The 11019-nt window shown below is 44.0% G+C and overlaps 1 protein-coding gene across 3 annotated transcripts in view; it reads right to left on the minus strand.

Moving 5' to 3' along the window:
• The window catches only part of SYT9 (synaptotagmin 9), a 69408-nt gene extending 60321 nt beyond the window's left edge, over positions 1-9087 (minus strand). For all 3 annotated transcript variants that reach the window (XM_058026238.1, XM_058026237.1, XM_058026239.1), the window contains exon 1: positions 8866-9087. In XM_058026238.1, coding sequence (XP_057882221.1) covers positions 8866-9013 — 148 coding nt within the window. In that variant the 5' untranslated portion in view covers positions 9014-9087. The remainder of the gene's footprint in view (positions 1-8865) is intronic.
• Positions 9088-11019: the final 1932 nt, after the last annotated feature.

Consider the following 11019-nt stretch of genomic DNA (forward strand, 5'->3'; position numbering starts at 1 on the left):
GAGAATTTGCTCTTTAGAGTTTTACATATTTTGAAGCAATACCAGCTCTGTTTTCTCTTGTATTTAGTTGCTAATGGACCTAAAATCTCTTTACAGCAGGTAATGCCACTGCTACACATATTTTACATCAGCCCTACTAGGGGGAATAGGAGAGCACTCAGCAAGAACAACTCAATCTCTGCTGCATTTCCCTGCAGCCAGGCTCAGGAAACTCTCTTCTACTTTCTGCTGTGCAGAGAGAACTTAGCATAATGAACACTTGAGATCAGCCTATTCAGGGTAGGCTTCCCAAAAAGAGATGGAATAACTTGGCATCAATCTTATCCATTTCACTTCTCTAGGGGGAAAAAAGATAAACTCCTCTTTAAAATGGGTAAAACATCTGCTACAAATGGAAACAGAAGATCATAAGACTGCTGGTCTCATTGATCATTTCCTAATTTGCATTGTACATTCCTTTCTGTAATAGTGGGATAATTTGTACAGAATTACAAGTTGCAATTATTTATAAAATTGGATAGATGTGAGAAACAGCTTTTGGAATGTCTTAATGGGTACTGGTGAAACCATGAACTCCATAGCCATGAACCTCCTGCAAACAACAAAAGAAGCAGAAAGTTTTAAAAAAGAGCTGAAAAGGAATTGTATATACAGACAGATGCCCAATGAAACAAGAAGTGTGTAAGATGGGTCAAACTTTATGTACTGATTGCACAGCTACTGAAGCTCTCACTGCATTCTGAAATTTTACTAAATGTGAGAAGAAAAACAAACTATATTGCTGAAGTCAGACAACTAAAACAGAGATGAATTAAAGAGATTAAAAATAGGGCAGTAAATAAAATGAGATGCTGCTTGAGAAAAGGAGTAGGAAAACCCCAAGGGGCAAACACATGGAACATTGGTGTATATACACATATAATTTAGAAAAGGGATGGAGAAACCAGGCAGAAAGTAACCTGGATGGGAGTGATGAAGACTGGTTTACCAGAAGAAATTTTCAGAGATAAATATTAAGTGTTTTGTATACACACAGGAAAGGTCCATCACAGCTGGAAAGGAAATATTTAGGGAGTTTCACAGACTGTAAGATAGAATTAGGATATTCCAAACAACTCCCTGATGAACATGCAATGAACTGAAGGAATTTATATCCAAGGGAAGTCAGCAAGACTTTCTTGTGTGCATGTGAAACTCAACAGGAACAAAAAGAAAGTGAGAAAGTATCCTGGCAGGAATTATCCTATTTCAAATCCTCATTATTCTTATTTTAAAAAGAAATCTGGAAGGTTATTGAAAAAGCCCTTTGAAAGTTTTAACTCCAAAATCATTAGTGCCTAACATTTTTTTGTCAGCATGGTGGATTTACAGCAATAATCTGGAAGCTTTTTCTGACAGAATTATAGCCTGTTCCAACCTTTAGCTTTGGTAGACACATATCACCTGCAAATTGGCTTAAACATACACACACGTGCCAGTTTTGACTGCATCTGCTGCATTTGTGAATTCCAGCTAACCTTGGGAGATGCACAGGATCAAATCCTGCAGTGCACATGCCTGCCAAAGGAAGCCAAGCTGATCTCACTGGGCTAATGAATGTCTAAATCCAAAAAAAGAGAGGCAGCTGAACGTCTTGAGCAGCTTAAGCCACACAATACCCAGCATGACCACAACAGCAAATGTAAGAAATGTGCAAACCACCACCTGTTATGCACAACACTTTATTTCTGTACTCTCCAAATTAGTGGATCGTGTACTCCCTACTTAACAATACTACAAAGCATGCAGAAAAGATCGATCTTGTAATATGATGAACTTTAAAAACTGCAGTTGCAACTGACAGCATCTTTAATTAATTATTCTAAATTTTTATCCCTTGGACTAAAATTTTGTTAGCAATATGAAAGAGACATAAAGCTTTAGGTCAAAATAATCTCTCTTTATCTCTTTGGTCTAAATAAAGCCACAGAAGAGCTTAAATGAATGACAAAATACAGCAAAAAAATGCACAGTGCAATGTTCTTAAGTACAGCTTTGCACTACATCAACAATGATCATTATTTTCAGTGGGGGAAGAGCTAAACCCTAGAAATGTGGTTTTAAACAAAAATACATAAATTGCAGTTTGTGCTCAGCCTCTACATATTGCACATCAAAGCTGGTACAGAGCTGCACAGCCTCGAGACTGAGTTTAAGCAGATCTGCTGTTATGACAGCAATAATTTTGGACTTACATTTCTAGGTCTCTGAATTGTCAGTGTAATTAAACTCACACAAATTAGTTTGGAAAGGAATTTTTCAGAAAGCTACCTGGGGCAACATGTGGCTGATCATTTGTATTTGGGTCACTAAATGTGTGGATCACAAAAATACTTAACAGTTCAGTATTCTACCATAGTAAAACTCTAAAAATGTCATTATTGTAGCACAGGTTCTTGGGGGTTTTAGGATTAATAACCCATAAATCTCTTACAGCAACACCTCTGCTTTAGCAGTCAGAGCTTTTGGTGACAAATGTAAACTGTGGCCTGTACAAAGATTTTGGGTAAGCATAAGGAAAGCACAATTAGAAAATTATTTTCCCTCTCCCCCCATCTAGGAGAAATGTGCAAACCCCATTGAAATAGGAGGTGTGGCAAATGCAGTGATCAAGATTTAGTGGCAAAACCAGTTTGTATGTATAAGGCCTTAATTAACCTATTCTCTTCATCAGCAAAACTGGCACTTAGGACAAGAATTCAGGTATAAGACAGACTGTATTCAGTCTAGGCATCCTAATTTTCCAAAGTCATTACTCTTCAGGCCGTTTTCAGTGATAGATATTTTTGTTACTCCCAGTTGAAAATAACCTGTTTTCCTTAATGTTCACTGCACACTTGCATGAACTGTGTGGCTGCAGAGACAACTGATTCCTGATTCAGTTAGCATGTTATTCTAACTTGCAGCATGACTTTACAAATGGGCTTGCAATGACTTCAGGAAATAAGTATTATTTTTATATATGTGTTGTATTTGAGTAAAAACTTTTATATATGTGTTTTATATAAATATATATTTATATATATATATGTCATATTTGAGTAAACACATTTTTTTCTGTTAAATACAAAGAGGTGTAGTTGGCATGAGTCTACTTAACACAGCGTTACACATTGCTGTAGTTCCAGGGTATGAGGCAGACCATGAACAACAAACATTTGGTGAAATCCCCACATAAGTGAGGACTAAAACCAAAATGGAAACGGGAGCTCCCACTTTCCACGCCTGTAGTGAATCTGGATGCAGAGGCCAAGAAGGGCTGGAAACCACATTCCTCCTGCCTTTTTCTCATAGACTTGAACCATTTCTGCTCCCCACAGTGTGCACAGGAGCAGCCGTGGGACAGCAGGGGAGTGAGGTTTGGTCACAGAAAACCTCCTCGTGTTTGGCTGCTCAAGGCAAAGTGCAGCTGCTCTGCATGTCCGGAAAACAGAAACTGATCTCAGCGGAGCAGGGCTCTTTCATATCTGAAGAGTATTTAACATGACTGTGTTCCAGCCTGATCAAAGCTCAGTTTTATCATGAGGAAAATCTTTGTAGTTGTCCTTTTCTCTGGTTCTGAAGAGTAAGTCATAACTTAGCACCTATAATTCTTTAGGTTAGCTGCAAAAGAGAAAAAGTGCATTCCAGGAAAATGTTACATGTGGTTATAATAAATTAAAATCTTTAATTTTATTTAAATTGATATATCTTAATTATAGTTTCAAGCCATTATTAAGTGCACAGGTAGTCCCTTTAATTTGAACATGATTTTCTCTTTTCTACAATTTGTTTCAAAATTTAGTTATCTGTTTAAAACAGATTTCCAAGGAGAAAAACAATATTAAACTTCTCCAGTATCACAGAAAAATCTCTGAGAGCCTCTTTGTTTAGAGGGAATTAAACTAGCAGAGCATTTTAGAATTCAAGCAACAGGAAGTAATTGGTTTTACCTTCTTCAAACTTGTTCTTGACTTTTCAAAAGAGAAAATGAATACCTACTTTTAGTCTTAAATACATGACATCACTGTATTTTTTTCAACTCTTGAAAAAGCACTTTGGTTCTCAAAACCTAAAGGAACTTGGGCCTCACATTTGCTCATTCATTTCACCTCAAAAGAGGAAATATGATTTACACTTGTCCTCTATCCTACAAAGTCTTGCACTAGCAGGGTACATTGAATACTATCAGGAAAAGAAAATTTAAAAATATGGAGAGCAACAGCTCACAGTGAGGAAAATAAAATGAAAAAACACACTGGAAGTTATTTCACCCACTCAAATGTTTTTTAAGTCTTTAAAACCTGCAAATGCTTTTTAAATTTATCTAGATGAATCGAGATGTATTAACACCCTGATGAAACTCCACAGCTTGTTATGCTCCTGGAAAATTTGGGGAGCGAGGTGGGAATAAATCAGGAAGCAATTTAAGGTATAAAAATTTTAAAACACCTTTTTAAGGAACCAAACTACTTACTGAAGACAGGTTTTGTTTTTCAAGTCAGTTCTGAATTAAAGGGAAAGTTTCTGAGGTACAATTTAATTGCAAGTGTTAACTTTCTAGGCAATGAGCAGCCTACTGGAACAACCCCTTCCACAGAAAACCTGGGCTCTCACATCCCACCAGAGGGATGGGAGGCCACGCTGAAGCGTCTTTGCCTTTCTTTTCTTTGTGCTTTTCTCTGTCCTGAAGCTGAAAGTAGACATGAAAAAGTAAAGTACTGATTCATAAAATGCATAAATTCTACTGCAAGACCATAATTGCAGTTTCACATACATTTTTTCTTCGAAATCCATCACATTTCCACTCCCAGATTTTTTAATTTCTTGACTGTCAACTATCTTTACCTCCTTCAAGTACTAAAATCTGGCTTTCTATCACTGTGAAATAATTATCTCATACTTATGACCTGTAAAACACTTTATGCCATCATTATGCCCACAATATTCATCATGTATTCTGTTTTAGCATCTATTAGTCAATTTTAAAGAATGTAATTAAGAGTATTATAAGACCTTGATGGCTCATCCTCAAAATGTGCAACCCAAAGCAACAGAAAACTTTACTTTTTTATTTATATTTATATAATTTTTCCACTACAAAATTAATGAAAAATTCACTATGATTAGTGAATTTTGTTAGAACCTTTATTTCATAAACAGCTTTTTTGTCCTAATTCTCCTTTTAATGGTCAGTCTCTCTATCAATATTTTCTGCTTTCACGATTTTGCTGTTGTTGTTTTGGTTTACTGGATTTCTCTTTTTTGACACATTCAAGAAATTCTTCTGCTCATTCCTCCTCTACAATATTTGCTTTATCATGTATCATGGGGTGATATTCCGTGATCTTGAGTGATTGTTTTCAAATGCCCATATGACAAACATTGTTTTTACTTGAATGCTCTGAGAGGTCCATCTGACTCTCCTTTATGAATGTATTACATACCTGATGTGTTCAGATTTTGCAATTCCCCCTCACAAAGCCCTTCAGTGATACAGAAATATTATTGACATTTTACAATGGAACAGAAAACGAGTCAGCTTATTAAGGTATCTAAATGCTTAAGGATGCCTTTTGGGGATTTTCAAGGTTGCTCTGACATATAACTCTTATTGAACTAATTGAAGATTTTTCACTAAATGCCTAATTTGCATTTTCAGTTTTCTGAAAAGCTTTAAAATCTGACTCACTCGTGTCACCCTTGAAATCCAGTGGACCAGCCTGTTAAACCCAGATCTCATTAACCCTTAAACTCGTGCCCGAAGCACGTGCAGCTCTCCCCAACATAGGGGAAAAACACTGAAATACCCTGAAGAACTGAAAAATAAAGATGTGGCACACACCACAGGCATGCAGTCCCCTCCTGGCCTGAGCCACGCAGCCAAGGGCATCAGATATCAGGAGAGGATCTCCAGGGATCTGGCTGCTCCGTGCTGGGGCTGAGGGGCACCAGGAGGCTGAGCTTGGACACAGATGCTGGCACCAGCCTCAGCAGCCCCTCAGCTCCCTCCTTCCCCACCTAGGGCTGGGATTTTCCAGCGTGTCCTGACAGGGGACAGAGCCAACATCCATGAACGGCTTCAGCCAAAGGTGCTGCAGAACTGTCCGTACCCACCATGGATTCAGGCAAGTGCCTACTTCAGTTCAGAAACACTTTTCAAAGCACATCCCCATGCTCTAATTCCTGCACAACACCTGGTCATGTACCTCATCAGCCACTTAATCATGCACTCTTCTCCACTCTGACGCTGAAGATCTTTCTAGATTGCTGTTTTGGGTGGCCTGAGAGCCAGTTACTCAGTTTGACTCTGGCACATCACTTTCACAGGCGCAGGGGGCAGGAAGCTGGAGCAAGGACAGCTTCATCTTTTGCCCAGGTCTCCACAATCATGCCAGTTTCTCCACAATCATGCACTTTTGCCCAGTTCCCCACAATCATGCACTTTTCTCCACTCTGATGCTGTAGATCTTTTCAGATTGCTGTTCTGGGCGGCCTGAGAGCCAGTTACTCAAGCACATCACCTTCACAGCTCGGGGTGGGAGCTGGAGCACGGGCAGCTCCATCCTTCGCCCAGTTCTGCTAAGGAGACGCTGTCCTTCAGCACCACTTTTCTCCACATCCCTGTTCAGGCCTCTAGTGGCTGGAAAGGGAATGGATCAGCTGCCAGGGCTTTTTAAAGGCCGCTTTGCCCTTGTTAAGTCAATGAAACTCACTACACACAGCAAGCCGGGTCTGGTCAGTGTTATTTATATTATTATTCCCTTTCACTGCGAGTCGTATTGCTTCATTTTGGAAGTCATGTGCACTCCCTTCTTACAGCCCAGCTAAACAAACCACGTGCACAGCCATACTGGGGTAAGAAACACATTTTAATCAAAGAAATACGAGAGTAGGTAAATGAACGAATCCCCGACGCGGCCACCTCACAGAACCATTTCCCAAGCCAGGGTCTGTGGGTAACGTGTTGCCTGCCAGACCCTCTGAGACCGGCTGCAGCTGCAAAAAATAAAAACGTTCAGATGGAGGCCAATGGGAAGATGCTGCCTGCAGCGTAATTGCTCAGTGTTGTTGCACATTGGCTGGCAAAGGTTAGGGACTGCTGCTCTGTGTAATCGAGCAGGTTCACAACAACACCGGAAGGCTGTTGCGTAATAACAGTTCAAGCAAAACAGGTAGGAATAAACACACTTTTTCTTTTTTTTTTTTTTTTTTTTTTTTTTTATCATCTTTAGGTAGAGGTGATAAATTTTTACTGAGCATGCCGTGTTTTAAAATCGCTCCCAAACAGATGCCAGGTATTCTTTTTGCCTGAGGCTGATGGAAAAAAAAAAAAAAAAAAAAAAAAGAAAAAGAAGCAGGTAGCTTCTGAAAGAAATCTGAAAAGCTATTATCAAGTGGTGGGGGTTAAAGTCTCCATATGCATTTCAAATAGTTTTGTATCCAAAGCGAGCACTGATTTAAGCAGATGGCTTTGGAATCATGACCTGATACACAAATACATGACTGATCCTTTAGGAAATGAAAATTACAGAAAATCACAGGTGTCTGTCCTAAAATTACTGCTTATATGAACAAAGTAATTAAATCTGCCTATATGAACCAAACAATTAAATTTGTCTACTTTTAAAGAAACCCTATCAAACATTGCATGAATCACTCCAATTTGAATATTTTAAGTAGTGAAAAGCCAGAATGGCTGCAAATAGCTTTGGATACAAGCAAACTGAATGATGGAAAATTCCTTATTCATTTGTTGTGACAGCACATCTTTTTCCTCCCTTGAGTATTTTTTTATTTAGTTTTACTTGTTTTCTCCAGGCCTCCAGCCTATCCAAGGATTTGTCAGGAAGTTGCACTCTGAGTGTTACTTCGGGATACTGAATTACAGAAAAGAGTGTCATTAGACTGCCCTGTGCTAAATGGACTGATTTATTTCAGAGAATAATGAAGCAAGGAATACTGTGCTGTGATGACTTGCTGATCTAACAGCAAGGCTTCCCAGTAGTGCAAAGGTTTATCAACTTCTGTCTTAACTCACTAAATTTCTCCCCATACTTAGCAACCTCAACTTGATGATGTAAAAACAAATATAATAAGCTCCTAATCTAAACTGCAATTTGCCCTCCCCTGGCATCCAGAGACAAATCCTCAATCTTTTCTGCTTTTGTCCAGCTGGAGCTCAGCCTCCTTATGAGAAAGCTTCCTTAAGTTAAAGTTTTTAAGTAAGACTGTTATGCCACGATGTGGAAGCCATAACCCTGACAAACACACACAAACCAACCCAGCGCGCATCCTGTCAGACCCGCAGCCCCACATCTGCCACAGGAACGCGAGGAACACTCTTGTTAGCTTGCGACACACGGAACCGGGGAGTTGCGTTAAGCCGCGTTCCAGTCAAACCGAGCTGCGAGGCGCCTGGCCGCTTCACCCCGAGCTCTGGGAGGGCCGGGGGAGCGGCGGCGGAGCGGCGGGGCAGCCCCGGCCCGCCGGCACTGCAGCAGAGCCCCGGCGGCGCCGGCCAGGGCGGCTCCGACCCGCTCCGGGCGCGAAGTTGCGCGCCCGCCCCCCGCGCTGCCGCACCCGCCGCGGGCTCGGGCTCGGGCTAAAACCCAGCCCGGCGGCACCGAGCCCGCACCGGGCACCGGCGTCCTCCCCCGGCAAACCCGCCCGGCAAACCCGCGGCCCCGGAGCATCCTCTCCGCCACCTCCTTCCTTCCCTGCGCCGGCAGGCCTCTCCCCGCGGCTCCGGCAGCCCGGGGATGCTCGGGGGAGCTCGCCCTCCTCCCGCAGCCGGGGCCGGAGGGAGGCCGCCGGTGCCCGCGCCCCCGAGGGCGGCGGCCGTACCTGAGTCGCTGAGGCGGGGCCGGGCTCTGTCCCGCAGGTAGTAGATGAAATCGCGGCAGTTCTCGTTCTCCACCGCCCCGACGGAGCACAGCTCGGCCAGCAGCTGCAGCGCTTTCTGGCAGATCTCGTCCTCCCTGTCGCCGGGCATCGCCCCGCAGCATCCTCGGGAGCGGAGCGGAGCCCTGCGGTCAGGCGCCGCGCCGCTGCCCGCCGCCCGCCTGCGGCCGCCGCGCCGCCGCCCGCATCCTCCTCAGCCGGCGGCGCCCGCCCCGCCGGGCCGAGCCGGGCCGGGCCGGGCCGGGCCGCCCGCCGCTCCCCGCGGTGCCGCGGCCGGGGACGCACGGGGGTCCCACCAGTTGAACGCGAGGGCGGGGAGCGCCGGCGCCGCGGCCGCCCAGCCGCGCTGGCGCAGCGCTGCCGCCGGGGGAGCGGGCGGGGGCCGCCGCGCCCCTCTCCGCCCCGGGGGCAGGACCGGCCCGGGCCCCCAGCGCGCGCGCTGCTCGGGGGAAACTTCAGAGGCGGCGCCGGAGCTGGCGGAGCGCGGGTCCTGACGGACAGCGCCCCGTCCCCCGCCTCCCCATGGCGGGCAGGCCCGGCCCTCTCCGCCCGCTCGTCCCGGGCCGGGCGCCCTTGCGGCTCGGTGCCCGCTCCCGCTCCGGAGCCGGCGGAGTGCGAGCGAACGCCTCGCTATCCGGAACGCGCGCCCTCGCAGCCGGCAGGGGAAAGTGTTAGAGATGTAGCCCGGGCGGAGCAGCGATCTTCGTTCCGCGGATTCGTACGGACGGGTTAATAAGAGTTAAAGCGCGGCTGAGAAAGCTGAGGCACCTGAGAGCCAGGCAGAGCCGGAGGGGAGGGCAGGAGAGCCTTGGCGGAGGAGGAGGGGGCTGAGGAGATGTCTGCCATTAGGCATGTTTATCCTGACAAGTAGGAGATCCGTAAGGTGCTGCTTCGCTTTCTGGGTTTGTAGGCTGGGAGGCTGGTGGGTGTCATGAGGGGAAAAGCTGAGAAACTGGCTGCTCCATTTAACTTCATTTCTTTTTTCTCTCTCTCTCCCTTTTATAATACTTCAGGCAAATATCAAAGGCCACGGTAAGCTCGGGAAGTTCAGACTGGTGTGGATGTTCAGCCTCCCGTTTAAAGACTGCTGATAACGGTTCTAGAAATAGCATCATCTTCTAGTAGACGCTTTTTTTCTTCTTAAAGAAAAAAGTATATCATCGAAATGATATGCATTTTGGGAAAGGAGAGGGTATTAATTAGAAAAGATGTTTACTAATATAACTTGCCTCCTAGTGCTTTGGCAACATTGCTTATGTCTGAAATAAGCAGATTTCCCTCCTCCACCTCTCCACCCTTTTTAATATAAAAATGATATCTGTAAAACATGATTGTATAAACCAGGCACAATTCCACCAGTAACCAGGCGACTCGCTCAGGCTGGCTTGTCATTGTTAAGAATTAATAGTATATAATAAAATAGTGTATAGCTGTTACAGTTGTTACCATTGAAATCATGTTTTTGAGGGCCAGAGATTTTGGTGCCATCAGTATGTGTTTTTACATCTAACTGAAAGTCTCTGCTAGTCTCAATAAATGCTGCACAAATGCTCATCTTGGTGCTGGATGAACCAATGTCATTTGTTTGTTTCTCCAAGCATGCAGGGAGAAGGACAATTCGTGAGAGGTGCTGTCAGTCAGAACTCTTCCTCTGAAACTAAACTACTGTCATCCTGCTGCTTACCCTTCTGCAGTGAAGAAGGGTCAAATTTTAAAGAACTTCGTAGACCTAGAGGCACCAGAATGTCTTCTAGGGAAAAAACAGGTTCAAGAGGACTATCAGATTATTTGTATGTATGTAAACCCTCAAAGCTGTCAAAGCTATCAGAGATATCTGTATACAAAGCCCAGTGATCGTGTGTGACCAGATTTTTAATTACTGTAAACAATTTGCCTATAATTTTTTTTATTTTTCATATTATTTAGCTATAATTTGGTAGTTTGGCATTGAACAAGACAACTGTGCTGTTCTATAGCTTGACCTCTCTCCAGGACAGACAAATATATCAACTGCAAAGGGATATTAATGCCAGAGTGTGGTTTTTATCCTGTGGGACCACAAGGCCATTGCTAGCTTGGGATTCAGGCTTGCTGCAG

This window comes from Melospiza georgiana, chromosome 6, assembly GCF_028018845.1.
Source record: "Melospiza georgiana isolate bMelGeo1 chromosome 6, bMelGeo1.pri, whole genome shotgun sequence".
NCBI classification, from domain to species: Eukaryota; Metazoa; Chordata; class Aves; order Passeriformes; family Passerellidae; genus Melospiza; species Melospiza georgiana.